The sequence below is a fragment of the Macrotis lagotis genome, chromosome 4 (assembly GCF_037893015.1).
Source record: "Macrotis lagotis isolate mMagLag1 chromosome 4, bilby.v1.9.chrom.fasta, whole genome shotgun sequence".
In the NCBI taxonomy this organism is placed as follows: domain Eukaryota; kingdom Metazoa; phylum Chordata; class Mammalia; order Peramelemorphia; family Peramelidae; genus Macrotis; species Macrotis lagotis.
The window spans coordinates 72,177,644-72,194,544 of NC_133661.1; the positions used below are offsets into that span (position 1 = coordinate 72,177,644).

At 40.3% G+C, this 16,901-nt stretch overlaps 1 protein-coding gene and 1 long non-coding RNA gene across 6 annotated transcripts in view; one reads left to right on the top strand and one right to left on the bottom strand.

Annotated features, from left to right (window-relative positions):
* ARHGAP22 (Rho GTPase activating protein 22) overlaps window positions 1-16,901 on the bottom strand; it is a 326,645-nt gene that overhangs the window by 98,913 nt on the left and 210,831 nt on the right. Inside the window, exon 1 of one of the 3 annotated variants that reach the window (XM_074233108.1) lies at window positions 2,251-2,428. The exons of the other annotated variants lie outside the window; for them this stretch is intronic. Coding sequence (XP_074089209.1) covers window positions 2,251-2,302 — 52 coding nt within the window. The 5' untranslated portion in view covers window positions 2,303-2,428. Of the gene's footprint in view, window positions 1-2,250; window positions 2,429-16,901 lie in introns of those variants that run through there. 3 annotated transcript variants of the gene reach the window in all.
* The window catches only part of LOC141521021 (uncharacterized), a 99,422-nt gene that overhangs the window by 46,379 nt on the left and 36,142 nt on the right, over window positions 1-16,901 (top strand). The gene's annotated exons all lie outside the window — the stretch shown is intronic.

Below are 16,901 nucleotides of genomic sequence, written 5' to 3' on the forward strand. Positions count from 1 at the left end.
TTATGACTACCTTTTGTTTTTAATATCAGATTCATATCTGGATATAGCACCCCCCCATCTCACCCACCTCTCCCCTAATCCTGGAATCAAACCTCCCCTCTTAACAAAGAAAAACAGTTAAGCAAGAATATAAGATGTAGTAACTGTATCCAATAATATATGCTGCATTCTTCCACTATACTCCTTTACCTCCCTCTCTACCAAAGGGAGGGAAGTATATATTTCCTCATACTCCTGTTTTTACTATTCTTCTTGTTCCAAGTAACTTAATAAAGAAAGTCACTTCAACCTAATATACTTCCATTCCTAGGGCATTTTAATTTTAGCCCTTGGCTCATTTTCCCTGTGGCCCCGAGGCCCAAGCTTCACCCTCCTTGACCTGCCCACCCCACTGTTGTGCTCAATGATAGCAGTCTAGGTAGCAGCATTGGAAGAGCCTGCGTCGTACCTCAGAGCAATCTAGCTACTTCAAGAGGCAGCCTTCCAAAGCCCACTGCATTGCCAAGCAAGGACTAGCATTGTACTGTACCTTCTTTCTTGAGGTGAAGGGAAAATCTGTCCTGGATTTAAAAAGATGTCCATTTCTGAAAATCTCTCAGCCTCTTTCATGCCAAAGTACAAAAGGACTCTCTTTCCTTGTCTCTAAGTGGAAGGAAAGCTTCGTCTTCATATATGACCTAAGATCCCTCCCTTTCTTCCATCCTCACACCTCTGCTCAGTAACTGCTCTGATTGACTGTCAGATATTGGCTTGGACCAATTCAGTGACAGTCCCAGAAAGCCAAGATAGAGAGTTGTGTAGCAGCAGCAGCAGCAGCTTATATTCTGGGAGAGTCAGACTAGAAAGAGGCAGGATGCTGTGGCTGATAGATAACCAGAAAATCAAGGGAAGGTTAAATGAGATGCCTCACATGATCCACCGAGTCTAGCCCTGCTGAAAATGTCTCTGAAGACCCAAGAGCCCTGGCCCGGACTCCGTCTTCTCCCCATCACTCCCTCCCAGGCCTTTTAGGCAGTTTCAAGCCTTTTAAATCCACTGGACAGGTATGGGCTTGACTGCTCATGTCTGTAGCTCTGATATTCTTCCTTGTTCAGGCTGACTTTGTGGTTTGCTATTGAAGTCTTGCCCAATGGAAAAAGCCATACCCAGTTGTAGGGAAAAGTGATTTTCCTCAGAGGGGGTGAAGAAAGGCAATCCCTGGTTTCTTCCCCCCTCCCCGATTTCTTTAAACAAAAAACCAAACCAAACCATTGCCAACTCTCCACCTTTGGTTCCATTCAGTTTCCTTAACAGAGCCACCTCACAGGGCTAGATTCCATTCAAGTAACGGGGTTAGAGATGGAAAGTCCAGCCCTGAAAGAGATCACATACTCTGCCACTAGGGGAAGACTGGGCTCCCCTGAAAGAGGATTGTTCCCTAACTTGAAACACAATGCAGAAGGGAAAACCATAGAATTATCTGAATAACCCGCAGGATAAACATTGTCTAGAGGAATTCCTAAAGGGGAGGAGGAGGGTGGGGTGGGGGTGGGGGGCAAAGTCCCCATCACCGCCGCATTAACTAGATCCTGCTCAGCATCCCAAGTTTCCACAAACCCTAAGAAGGCAGAAGCATCAGACAGTGGCATAAGATAGCGGCACCGGGGGTCAATTTCACAGTCCAGTTTGATGCAAAAAAAGGAAAAACAACAAGGGGACAGTCACAGCTGACCCTTGATCAATTAGTCTCCCACTTAGCAAAACGCAAGCTTTCGACCTAACAATTCCTACAGGTTCCTCCTACAGTTTCCTGCTGGGCAGAGCTCAAAGTCACATCTCTTCCCTTTTTGAAACACACTCCCCCACCCTATGCCTTCATCCGATCTTACCTTGTCCAGCCTGACTCCTTTATTTCCATCCTGTTCTAGCAATGACTATTATGGATCCAGAAAGGGTTAATTTCCCTTCCCTGATTTTTGAGCTTGGCTGAATTCGAGATGCTGCAGGATAATACTAGAGAAACAAACACCACCCACCCAGAAACCCTTTGTGAGCCTGTCTGCCACAGTCCCGAGGATCGGTGGCACGGTGTGTTACAAATATCCTTCCCGGGTGGCTTAAAGGGAAAGGGGAGAAGAAAAAAAATACCATCACACACACACACACACACACACACACACACACACACACACACAAAACCTCAACCACAACAACCACAACAACAAAACATAAGATATTAGCTATTCCAGTGCCGGTGCCGGTGGGACTTACCCTTGTGGAGACATTTGCTTTTTTTAAGATACTTGGCAGTGAAGAAAGGCATGGTGGTGGCAGGAATGATATTGCAGCCAAAAGCTGGGCTCCTCCGGCCTGGGTGTGATGACAGAGGAGCAGATGCTCAGGCCAGCAGAAGGGAATGATTGTGTTGGCTCTGCCAGGCGCTGGGTGATGAGCACAGGGTTCCCGTGGCAGCAGACCAGCCCTAGCCAGTGGCCCGGTGGGCACTGCGGAGAGCGCTCTCTCCACTGTACTTCACACTGCTACTACTGCCACCTCTGAAATGGGGACTCAGGGGGCTGGGGACAATTTCCATAACAATCTGTATAGAACTGCACAATGAGCAAGGGACTTTTCCCCTCCCTCTTTCTTTCCCACCACAACTTCATTATTAATCAGCTGCTACCACAACCAGGAACAGGTTTGAAGGGAAGTTGGCAAGGGTAGAGGCAGGGAATGAAAGGGTGGGGAGATGGGGAACCTGTCAGGTTTGGGAAGTTCAAGATTTATCTTGGCCATCACCCACCCTTTCTTGTTGCTTGCTCCACATTATTTATAACATCCCCTCCTCTCCCAGCACATTTACTTTTTGTCTAAAACTATCTCTTAATGCTTACATGACCAAATACACTAGAACCAATCTAAATTATAGTTAGTGGCTTATGGCCCAAAGTCATTATTAAAATAAAATTGGTTTACTTTGATCTTCCTTGGGTAGCTAGGAGGTGCCCTGGGTTGTTCCTATGATTTGTGTTATGTACAGAAGTACATAGGGATGGGGGGGGTAGTAATAGCTATTTGGGCGCATTTTTTCATCTTTATTCCCCCAGAACTATATATATATATAGACACTCAGTTCATCAAGCTGATACAAAGATAGAATGCTTCTATGTGAACCCTTGGGAAGAGTGATATGAAGAGAGGTTTCAGATGAGAAGGAGCTGGCTTTTAAGAGCCGGCAAGTTACTTAACCTCTCTGGGCCTTGGTTTCCTCAAATGCCAAATGGGAGAGTTGCATCAGATAGCCTCTGAGGTTCCTTTCAGTCCTAATTGATGATTTTATAACTCTAGGCTCCAATGTTTTCTTTTTTCCTGAGTTCCTGATGAAGGGGTATTGACAGTAGAACTTTTCTAGCTGAGGAAATTACTAAGAAGAAAGGTGAGGACATTTTGTGATTCTGGCCCCTTCCCGCATGGGCAATTATTTTACACTGAAATTCATGAGGGAAGAGGGAGAGTAAATGGAATTGAACCTTGCTTCTGTGATCAGCTTCACAGGAAAGAGGGGTGTGAGGCAGTAAATGTGATTCTTTGTGCAATTTTACAGATTTTAATCCCTAGTCCTACTTTGGGAGTTCTTTGAACTCAAATTTTATTTAATATATCTTTTAAACGTGCCTACTGTACTATGGTTCTGTAAGAAAGCATGAGCAGCTGGACTTTAGAAAACCTGGAAAGATTTCATGAACTGATGCTGAATGAAGTGAGCAGAATCAGGAGAACATTGAGCACATTAATGGCAACATTGTGAGATGAATCAATTGTAATGAATGCAGCTCCTCTCAACAGTTCAGTGACCAAAGACAACCCTGAGAGACTTACAGAAAATGACAACCACATCCAGAAAACAAAAACCAAAACCAAAAAACCCAAAATGCTATGGAGTCTGAATGCAAAGCAAAGCATACTATGTTCACATTTTAAAATTTCTTTTGTGAGTTGCCTTTCTTTCTCATGATTTCCCCCTTAGTCTTAATTCTTCTTTTATAACATGAACAATATGCTACATATTGTACCATACCAGATAATTGTACATTTACAACTTATACCAGGCCATGGGGACAGGAGAGTAATAGAAAAATATGGAAATCAAAAATGTGCAAATGGTTGGATGTTGAAAACTACCTTTGCATATAAGCAAAAAAATAAAATAAGAAAAAAGAAATGCTCAACCTGAAGAAAGTGCCGTAATGATAATTACAAGCCAGTCTGGCATTCAAAGATGCTAGATTCTACTGATACATATAATATGCACACAAATAAATGAATACAAGATGATGTGAGGAGGAGGTGGCATCAATGTCAGAAGAAACATCCTAGAAGAGGTAACATAAAGAAAACTGAATTCTCAGAGGCAGAGTTGAAGAAGGTATTCATGGCATGTATATGCTGTTTGATATGTTGAGAAACAGTGTCTACCCTATAGGGCCAGACCCCCAGTCAACATTTCACAAGAGAAGTCAATGGAATCCAATGGCTGGAGTGGGTAGGTGAATAGTATATGAGATGAGAGACTTTGATGAGTCAATTGGATGCCCAGTGGAGGAATGGTCTTTGACCTACAGGATTCCTTGGATTGCACGAACCTTTTAGGAGAAAAGTATTCCTTTTAAAATATGTGTGTGTGTGTGTGTGTGTGTGTGTGTGTGTGTGTGTGTGTGTGTGTATACACATATATATATGTATATATATATGTATATATATATTTACTTATGTATCAACCAATACTATATATATTCACACACATATATGTTTGTTCATTAGATTACATAGATAGATTTCTGAAGGTAAAAGTTTAGTTTTTTAAATCATCTTGTGTTGTTACAATCAGGAAGGCAGAGAAGTGGAGTTTTGAGAGTAGAAAGACAACAGCTGCTACCATAGGCCTATGAGGACACAGTTATTTGTATTCTGAAGTTGCCCACAGACAATTTACAAAAGGTCAGAGAGCCCTGGTTTAGAGGCTGGTATTTGGTTGGCCCATCATACTATGGTTTTGAGCCATGTGTTTCAGAAAAAGGGGCAACAACAGAGCTAAGGAAATGTCTGTGAGATTATCAGTGTGATTTTAAGGATTCTGATTCCCTCTCCTGTGTGTTTATGATTCTGTTGTCCTATGTTATGTGGATTTCCAGGGATCCTGTCTCATTGGATTATGAAAGCCTTGGACAAAGAGAACAACAAAAACCTGTATCTATAAAATATTCCTAGGTTTGTATTAATCATATATCATAAATTCAGTGACAAGTACTTTCTTGACAATTCCTTTTTTAATAAACCTTTCCTAGTGCTGCTAATCTGGATAGCTGTGCCAGAGGTTTTAGAAACCTGAAAATCTATGATCCTGAGACCTTCTTCCTTCTCTATTCCACTGGCTTAGAAAAGGATAATTTTCCACTAAGTGACTTGGATTTCCAGTTGTATGGAGTGGGCAGAAGCTCAATCAGTAGCTGTTACCTAACTCACATTTCTGATGGATGTTGTAGTTTGAAGAAAAGTTCTATGTTGGCTTAAAAAAAAAACAAAACTCATCTTTAAGAGGCAGTGTGTCATTGGGGTTAGGGGCCTGGTCTTAGAATCAGGAAGGCTACAATTTAAGTTTTGCTTCATGACATAATATGTCAGAATCATTTTAACTTGGGGTCACTGAATTTTATTTTTTAATCTTTTGACAACTATATTTCAATATCATTGGTTTTCTTTGTATTCCTATATATATTAAAAATTTCATTTTTGAAAAGGGTTCCATAAACTGCACCAGACTGCTAGAGTTCCATGATACCCCAAAAGATTAAGAACTCCTGAACATCCTCATCCTATTTGTTCATGTGTAAGTTCCTTAATATCCTAGTGTCCAGGTAGACTCTTAAGTTCTAGTAAGAAACCTGGAATGAGGAAAGAGTTCCCACAATGGTAGTTTCCTAAATAGATGGAATTAAAAGTAGAGACTGACCCCCTTCTTCCCAGTCAAGGTTTGTGGAGCAAAATTATTTTCCTCTGTTTTATAAGATATTTTGAGAACAAATCTGGAATTATCTATTCAAATGTCAACATTCTTCTTGTTGTTATGTCATATGCATTTATTAAATACCTGCTAGGTGAGCTGGTCAACAAGTTTTTTGTAAGTGGTCCCTAAAAGGCATTGTGCTAAATACTGGGGATACAAAGAAAGGCAAAATATAATCTTTATCCTCTAAGCATTCACATTCCAATGAAGGAGGCAACATAAACATAATGATGTATACAAAAGACATATTCAGGGTAAATGCAAGGTATTCTCAGAAGGAAAGCACTGGAAGTTGGAGAACTGGGGAAGGTCTAATGAATGTGGGATATTAACTGAGTCTTGAAGGAAGCCAGGATTTTAGAGAAGACCTCAGAGTATCCTAGGAATAATAGACAGATGGTGGAATCAGGAGACAGGGTGTCCTGTGTGAAGAATGACAAGTAAGCCCAAGGAGTTAAAGTGGGTGAAGGGGAGGAAAGTGTAAGAAAAATAGAAATTAAAGATGAAGCAGAGTTTTGAAGGTTAAAACCCTGCAAAGTGGAAGATTTTTATATTCTGTCTTTGGGGTAATAGGGAACAACTGGAGATTATTGAGTGGAAAGGTGTTACTGTCAGACCTGCTTCCTAGGAAAATCACAACTATGTATTGTGCTGGGGATGTAAGGACAAAAATGGCCTGGTCCTTTCAATCAAAGAATAGATAATCTAGGAGGTAAATGAGACAAACCCAAATGGAAGAAGTTGCTCTTAGGACAATGGAACATTCACTGGCTTTCACAAATTAACTGGGGCTTATGCTCTGCTTCTGTTGCTATCTTCAGGAAGCAATTCCGCGGTCCAATGTACCTTTAGCTATTATGGAAATTTTCCCCAGTAGTCAGCAAAAAAATGCATCTATGCTCACTATCTGCTTTTCTTTTCCCATTTGCCTTGAGGTGTAATATATTTCAAATAAATGGAGACAGTAGACTTCCCTTGTAAAGGCCCAGCGCTGTTCCTGAGGTGCAGTTAGCAGCTTCTGTGGTGTTTTCATTGGCTGGATAGCCTCTGCTTTATTTCTGGCTGAAACCTTGGCAACAGGATACTTTCTGTAACCGTGATTCTGTTCAGGGCTCCTTTGGTTGGAGCTTATGTCATGCTAGAAATATCGGAAACCCTCTGTGATAAGGTGATAGGTGCTTGGTCTCATAATGACAAAAAAACCTAAGCAATCTCCTCTGAATTATCCCCTCTGGGGCCTGCCCAAGTGCCCTGCTTCCCTTCCCTTCTGTTTTTTGGCATTTTTTATTGCATCTTTTTCAGATCTTGGACAAAAGGAGCAAACGTCTCCTCCAAAAGTGCTCGTGGACTGAGAGCTGAGCTCGCTAAAGCTAGTGAGGGATATGGAGGCAAGAACTGGGAGTTAGAGGACCTGAATTCCACTTTTGACAGACCCTACTTAGCTGAGTGACCTTTGTCAAAAGTATTTAACTTCTATGAGTTCCTGTTTCCTTAGCTCTGAAATGACCAGATTAATGTATTGCCAACATTAGTTATGCTTATGATTCCAAGAGGCAATATGGGGATGACTAGAGAGCTGAACTCCAAGTCAAGAAGGCTTGGGTTTAAATGCCTCTCCAGACAAATACTGGCTTTATGACCTGGGTCTGTCAGGTAACTAACTGCCAGTTACCTGGTAACTTCTAATTCCCAGTGCTCTAGATGACTCGCCAAGATAATAATTTGGGGAGAAGTTTCTGAATGAAACAATACTGGTATTGAGAAATAGAGATGAGAAACTCATTACCAAATGTGATCTTCCATCATTGATTGAAATTGGGAAGTTTCCAGGTTCCCTGGAGTCATAAAATCACAGCCTAATAGTAGGTCGATGAGACCTCCAGGATCAACTACACTTGTTTTTACCTGAAAACCCAAGCCACCCATCCTCTACCACCCAGTCAGGATGAAGACCTGGAGCCAATGGAGGAGCTGCATGACCTCCCGAGTAACTTATTATACTTTGGGATGGTTAATTAATAAGCTTTTCCAGGAGGTCTTGAACTAGTGAACTCTACAATTCTGTGATTCTGAATTAGAAAGTTTTTCCTTATCACAAGCAAAGTGACCTCTTTGCAACTACTACTATTACTACTACTACTACTACTACTACTACTACTACTACTACTACTACTACTACTACTACTACTAGTTTTGCTTTCTAGAAGCAAGCAGAACAAATCTAATGGTTCTACCACAATGGGATGAGTTCTCTTCAAATTCTTTCTGGAAGCAAAGAATTAATGTTCAGGAAGACAGATGGAACTTAGAATATAGGGCATAAGTAAGAGTTACATGACTGAGCAATAAGTTTTACAATGGAATCATGTCCATGAACTTGCTTTGTGATCAGATCTGTCTACTGACTGACTTTTTCATCACCTCCATCTCCCCCTGTCTTTACTCTATTTACCTCTGTCGTGGACTCAGCTTGTCATGGTCTTCTTCAAGAATGAAGGACAAATAAAAAGAACAAGAGCAACAGCAACAACAACAACTACTACTACTACTACCACCACCACTACTATCACTACTACTACAACTATTGCTGCTGTTACTACTACCACTACTACTGCTTCTACTACGACTGCTACTACTGCTGCTATTACTATTATTGCTGCTGCTGCTACTACTACTACCACCACTACTACTATTGCTGCTGTTACTACTACCACTACTACTGCTTCTACTACGACTGCTACTACTGCTGCTATTACTATTATTGCTGCTGCTGCTACTACTACTACCACCACTACTACTATTGCTGCTGTTACTACAACTACCACTACCATTACTATTGCTACTATTGCTACTACTACTGCTGCTGCTACTACTATTTCTACTATTTCTACTATTTCTACTACTACTACTACCACTACTATCACTACTACTACTCCTGCTACAGTTACTACTACTACTCCTGCTGCTGCTACTACTACTATTTCTACTACTACCACCACTACTATCACTACTACTACTCCTGCTACAGCTACTACTACTACTATTGCTGCTGCTGTTACTACTACTACTGCCACTATCACTACTACTACTACTGCTGCTGCTACTGTTGTCACTACTAGTACTGTCGCCCACTACCACTATTACTACTGTTACTGCTACTGCTACTCTCATAATCTAACACTCAAGTCTTGCTCAATTCTATAATACCCACTACCTGTCCTACTACTGTTCAGACACTGGATTTAACCCTTATATCGCCCCAATTCATCTGGATGGACAGAATCATATGGTATCAAGATCCATTAACTCAGATATCTATTCCATTGTTGCCAAGACTTTTTATTCCTTTTTCTCTTTTTTTTTCTGGCCCCATTTCCCTAACTCAATTTCTAAAGTACAGGGCAGAGGGAACAGAACTCTCCGAATGAGACATGGGAGAATTCCTCATGGATTGTTCCTTCTCTTTCTAAAGTTCTTGCTGAACAGTTAGAAATCCACAATTGAAGAGGTAATGGAAGAGAATCATCATCAAAACTACACTCTCCCAGTCAGGCACCATGATTCATGTCTCATAGTCTCCCAACTATATAGAGGAGTCAGAGGTGGCCAGGGGAAGCAGAAAACTAAGTAGTTTTGATATTACATTTTAATGCAGCCAGTTCAGTGTATCTCAAGTGCTTGGTTCAGAGTCAGAGAATACATTAAAATCCTATCCCTTTTACTGCCTCTGTGACCCAAAGAAAGACACTTAACTTTAATAAGCCTCAATTTCTTCGCCGGTAAAATGAGGCAATCTCAGCAATCTCTAAAGACCCTGCTTTGAAGAAGCTTACCTTCTACTGGGAGGAAGTGGAGGGTAGAATGGGAAGATACAGATAAATAGCTCAAAATCTAACATCCAAAGATTCTTCTTGTCCTAAGAATGATATTCCTGCTGTCTTTGAATATCTGGATGTTAGCTCCCCTCTGCCATCTCTCTCTTTGTCTCTCTCTCTCCCTCTCTCTCTCTCTCTCTCCTCTCCTCTCCTCTTCCTCCTCCTCCTCCTCTTCCTTTCCACCCGTCTGTCTCACAAAGACACACATACACAAAAACACACCCTTCAGAAATCTGATCTAAAATAAACGATCTAAAATAAGAAATAAGGAATAAAATAAGAAAGAATGGCTCATGAGGTAAAACTGTGTATATTCAGCTGTCAGGATCTATCAGCCAGATCCCCTTCCCACTTCCCCCTCCCCTTCATAGCTGCTAATTAGCCTCTAGTCACTGTCAACAACGTCTGTTGACACGCTCAGATGCCATTACATTCATCACCTTTTTCTGGTAGCTGGCATCTCATTTCCAGTCCCCAGCCCATCTTTGCTCCCCAGATTTCTGGGGATAGACATATATTTGAACTGCAATTTTTTAAAAACAGGAGCAGTGAAATAGGTCAGGAGATTGAACATCAACACTGAAGCCAGAGGACCTGATGACAACTATCCACTCTGTTCTCTTAAAACTGCCTCTGGAAAACAAGAGTTGGTGGAAGGGAATAAGACAGAGAAGCTTCAATTAGTGCTCTTAAGGGCAGAGTACTTAAATGACAGGTGAGTGAGTGCTGAGATATGACATTCCCACAAATGAATGCAATTATCTCCTTGGCTAGATGCATGCATCCTTCACTTCAGGAATACTCCAAGGACCCCCAGCTCATCTTACAGGGGATCGAAGTCAGCCCAGAAACTGGAATCCCTACAGTCATCTCTCCCTCATAAATTCCAACCTCAAAGCATCTCCTAGAGTGGCACTAACAACCCCATGCTTGTATTATGTTTAGGAAGAAGAACTTTGGTACTTTTGGGGTGACATCTTCCTAGAAGTGGTGTCTTTCAAGGGCTGGGTAAGGAGAAGCTTCTGATGAGGGCTCTCATTTCCTGGCAGAGCCTTTCTTTGGATCAGCATAGAGGTCTGCTCTGTCTCTCTTTTTTTTCCATTTCAATAATAGCTCAGTACCAAAATAATCTCCTGACTTGTAATTAATATAAATTAAACTGTATTTGGTCTAGTAATGAGTATAGCTTTACCAGCCTCTCCCTGTGATTTCCTAACCTTTCTCTCTCTTCAATGTCCTCATAGCCACCTCCCTCTCATTTCTGTCAGCAGGGAACTCACAGTGAATCCAAGCATCCGTTCAATTGTTGCTGGAAGGGCTGTTTGATTTCCCCTCCTGATCATAGCTTCCTCCCTATCTTCCCGCCACCAGCTGCCTTCTCTCCTACAGTACCACACTTGTTTCATCTCTGCAGAGACAAGACAGCTGCTTTCCTTCTCTGACAGAAACAGTGAGAGGGCAAGAACCAGAAGGGACTTAAAAATTCCTCCTCTAAGTTTTCCTTAAGGTGGAACAGATGAGAAAAGGACATGATAAGCCCAGTTATATATTGCAGTCCTTTAAAAAAAATCTATAATTAACATCAATACGATCCAATAGGAATATATTGAGTCCCTACTATGTGCAAAATTCATTGATAGGCCTTGGGATCTAAAGACAGAATGCAAGGGGAGAAAAATCCTCTCTTAACAGAACATCCAAAACACAGGGGAGTGGGAGTTAAAAACACTGTCAGATTATCAGATCATAATTTGAGGAGGAAGAGAGCAATAACAAGGAGCACCAGGAAAACCTTCCCTAAAAGGTATTAATTAGCTCCTAAGTCTTTGTCACCTATGAACCTGCTAAGTGTGAGTATAGAATAAGACCTCTGTTACTCAGAATCTTGAGGAAATGAGTACTTCTGGATAGAGTAAGTCATGTTCTTTCAAGCTTTTATTATTTATAAGGATTGTAGTGATCTTCTGAAAGCACTCCATAATTCCCTACCTTTTTCAAAGGAGAGTATCAGACATAATTTGACTTCTTGATGACTCAGAGTCAACATTATAGATAACAGTTATTACACTGCATCCTAATACACTAATACCCCCCAGGGAAGATCCATAGAGGAGTCCATGGGCCTGATAACAAACAACTGTGCTTTTTTAATTTGTGCATCTGCTTTATTTGCCTTTTAAAACATATTTTCTCTTTCCAGCCTTCATTTCTTACTACTTTTGGTGGGCTTGTCTGATGCCAGGTGACCCATAGACATCCTGGGCATAAGTCTAAAGATCTCCAAGGTTAGCAAGTAGAAGCCAAAATGGCAACCATTCCCAGAGAACCTGCTGCCTGGTACAGACCTGGAGCTCTCTGTTTCATGTTGCTCACTTACCTGTTTACTTTCTGGCTATTTCCATACCTTCCCTTTCCCTCTATCTGAGTTCCTGACCAATGTATCACTAGTGGGCAAAGGAGATAAGCCTGGTAGACAGGTAATCATGACTCTAGTTGCTATCCACCAAACCATTCATTTTGGACCTGATGCCACTTCCTTAGGCTCTGTCCTTGGGTTCAACCCAGATAGATCCATGACTGTCTTATTCCCAAAAGCCAGGGCATCCTGGGAGTACTAAAGGTGGCAGGGGAATACACAAAGGATCTATGGTTTCTTCAGTCACCAAGTTGTAGAAATTGCCTCTATCATTGCAGCCTGTTCATTTATGACTTAGTAGATGAGTTCCTCTACTATAAAAACCAACCAAAAACATAATTCCTTTTTTCTCTGACTCCCCTGCCTAAATTCAGTGATGTAGCATTGGAAAAGAAAGTGGAACAGAAGTCCTCCCAAATGAGTGATTTTGCTAAATCAGCCCCACTGGGAGAAGCAGTAAATCTCCTGAGGCCACCAAAGAGCTATCAGGATAATGTACTTTTAATGCGCCTTTCTCTGCTGATTACTTAGTCTGTGCCATTCTCATATTTCCTTCAGGGAAACCTGCTTCTGCAGCTTTCAGGGAACCAAGGGAGGAAAAATAAAATACAATTCAATCAAGTCACATTTAATTGGAACCTACTCATTGAGTTTTCTGATCAGTCAGCCTTGGCTAAGCTTGCCTCAGTTATAAATAAAGGATTTGCTCAGCACATTAGGTAAATCCCTTATGGGAAACTTATGAGCAAAGGATCTCTAGTCCAACTTGATCACTGTTGGGGAGAAACTGAGGTTCAGAGAGGTTGTGGCTTGCCTGATGTCACACAAGGAAAGAGTGTTGGAGGTAGGACTTGGACTCATCTTATCTGATCTCAAAGCCAGTGCTCTTTCCACTATATGGAAAGGTTAGTTTGTTCATTTGTAAATATGAAGAATTTAATTTAAATAATCTGTACTATCCTTTGTAATCTTGATAATCTGGGGTTGCTACATCATTGAAGGTAATATTCACATCAATGCATGTTGTAGGACCATACAAGCATCTAAGTATCCTAGTATTATAGTTCCTTAAAGTAAGGTTATAACAAATATATAATATTTATAATATAAATTTATGTTATAATTAAAATAATTATTATATTATATTGATTACTTAATTACTATATATTATATTAATTACTTAACATAATATAAATTAATATTATTAATTAAATATATTATATATAATTATGAATCTCTAACTTCCCTGATTCCAGGTCATCTATCTACTAAGTGAAATTTAAAATAATTCATCAAATTATGTTTTCCCCAATAGTTCTCCATATATAAGTTTTAATGAGGCCACACAGTTAAGCAGGTGACATGCTAAGAGCAGAGGTCAAGAAGATCAATGTTTACAACCAACTTCAGACATTCACTAGCTATTTCATAATAGGTCAGACATTTGGAGAGAGAAGAATTCTAATCAATCACTCAATGGTGGGATTTCAGGGCAGGAAAGGAATTATTTCAGTAGTGTCAGGCCATTGTATTAGGTTACTCCAACTTTATGTGGGAGGCTAACTTCATTCATAGTATGTTTTTTTTTTGAAGCTGTGAAGAATCAACTTTTGCCAAGATTATAGTCCAACCACAACCACGTGTGCTAGTTGAGTTCTGTGACGTGGCTTTCTCTGCAAATACCACAAGGAGTTTCTTCCTGACATATTTTCTTAGAATGTATATTTTGGTCATGATCAATAGTGAGCCTAAAACTGGTGAATTATTTGGAGGGTGCCCATGCAAACTGCCATTTATAGTAAGTGCTGAGCCAACTGTCTCAGTCCATAAAACAGCTAGGATGAGAGAGTATGCCACGAGACAGCCAGTCCATCTATAGAGGTTTGGAAATAGAATTTGCAAAGGGCCAACTTGTCTGAGCCTCAGGGGATCTCCACCCTGATACAATTCAACACATCAGGAGAAGAGAAGAGAAATAAAAACTTAACCTGGGAGCCCAGACCAGACTCTAGTCCTTTAACCTAATTCTTCAGTCCTTGAGTACCACAATCTTACACCAGATTGCGTTAGGAACATGGGGGTGGGTAGCTGGAACTCTGAGTTGTTGAAAAGAAAAAAAAGCATATTGCATGCTTTAACACATGGGATGTGGATGAACAAGTACTATGCCAATGATTTTACAGGACTGACAATTCTGTTTCTGTATTTCTCTAGAAAGTATTTCTATACTGGGAAATTCACAGTCAGAGAAAGTCACAGAGAGAGAAATAGAGTCAGAGAGACAGAATGAAAGAAATAGAAAAAGAGAAAAATAAAAAAGATAGGAACAGAGACAAAAGAGAAAAATACAGAGAGCCAGATAAATATAGAGGAGAGGTAGAGGGACAGAAGGACACAGACAGAGGGAGAGACAGGCAGAAAGACAGAGATAGAGACACAGAGACAGAAAGACATACAGAGAGAGACAGAGAGTCAGAGAGAGAGAGAGAGAGAGAGAGAGAGAGAGAGAGAGAGAGAGAGAGAGAGAGAGAGAGACATTGGAGTGGTTTGCCATTTTCTTTTCCAGTTCCAGTTCATTTTCTGACCTAAGCCATAAGGGTTATACTGGAAGCTGCTTCATGGATCAAAGCATGAAATGATTTATTTGGACAGAATCTGGGATCTCAGAATAAGAAAAGTTGTCCAGAGGACAGGAAAAATAGAGACATGGAAGGCTAGGCAGTAGAGATGGAAGGAAAAGTGAATCTATGTCTCACTCCCCTGTCTCCAAGTCTATTACCTGTTAACATGAATGGATTGGGGACATTTGACAGGCCTTCTTCTTTCTCCTTTTGCACTATATTAAAATTTTATGCCTTTACCAATTTCTTATTTTGTTAGTTACATAGAAGATAATATTGATGATAGGCAACAAACAGAATATCAATGGATATTGATATCTTAGAAATATGAAAAGAATCAGCAGAGGGTTTTCAGTGAATTGAATTAAGTGAATCTTCTATGGGGGATTCATGATAAAATATGAATGGGAAGTGTCTAGCATGATAAGGTGTAATAAGGTTGCTACTTTCACTAGTAGAGGAAATAAGCTAGTAAAGTCACAGATCTGCCTAAGTATCAAATTAACTTTGTCATCAACATTAGCAGACTTACTAGAACAAGAATGAAGTTGATTCTTTGAACCTAAGGGTAAGACTTCACATTTTTCTTTATAAAACTTCTTCTTTGACTGGGGGCCCATTGTCATTGACTGTCAAGTGCTATATGATATAGACTTTTTAACTTCTTTCTGACACTATCGTGATTCCACAGAATGGTGAAAGGATATGTTAGGAGGTAATGTGAGTGTAAAGAAAGAAATTAGGATTCAACTTGAATTTGAATCCTCATCCACCTTCAGCTAGTTAGTTAAGCGAATTATTTAACAATTGGGTTTCAAAGTTGCTTATAAAATAAAGGGGTTGAACTTCCTATTGTATAATCTATGCGTCTATGTATAGGGAATGAAAACAGAAGGGAATGATGAAGTAGATGAAACCAAAAGTGTATCCTAAGATTTAGAGGGATTATTCTTGTCTAGGTTGATGTAGACAAAGTCAGACAGTTCCATAGTTCTGAGAAACAAGGGATACTTTGCTTGATTTTTATTTCTTTATTGCCTTGGTATAAGACATTTGGAAAAGAGATCACTAGAATAGTTAGCATGCATCTTGCCCATCTTGACATGAGATGTAACTTGAGTTGTAGTGAAGAGTGTGAATCATTTCCTGAAAAGGCTTTTACTAAAGGAGATCAATTTTCTGATATATGCTCAGCAAGGACAATGATCATTCTCTTTAGGATGTTGGTCTCTTTAGACTCCTTACTTAAGAAAGCACTCAGCCAACAGTCAACAAAGGAGTCTGTTTCCTTCCTCAGTGCGGTGACTGGAAAGGACACAAAAATCCAACAACTGTAATTTCTGAACACCATTCATCCTCACCAAAAACAACAACAACAAACAACAAAAAATGGGCAATAAAATCAGATATAGAATGTATCTTGGGCAAGTTTCTCTCTAAACATCATTCTTGACTCTGGACTTTCTCTGGCATATGACAGTAGTCTCCTCATTCTGGAAGTTCATTCTAAGACCCCAAGAACGCCTTCCTCTGTTTGGCTGCTTCCTCCTTGGGTTTCCAATTTAAGACAAGCACCCAGGCCACTCATGTCTTCATTCTTTTTCCAGACTCCTCTTCTGACTTTTTGGACTTTCTCTCCCAGTCTCATATTCTCCCTAAAAGTACCTTCTGCTCCCCTTCTCTCACTATGCCAGTTTCTTTTTATGTGTCATCTTTGTCTATTAGGATGTAGGTTCTTTCAAGGAAGGGATTGCATTTCTACTTATATTTGTAATCCCAGAACTTCACACAGTACCAGATGTATGCTGCTGCTGCTGATAATAACAACAGTTAACATTTAAATATTGTTTACTAACAATAACCACCACCACAACAACTATATCTTTGTACTGCTCATGGACTGATGGGTGGTGGATAGAGTTCTGGACTTGGAGTCAGAAAGACTC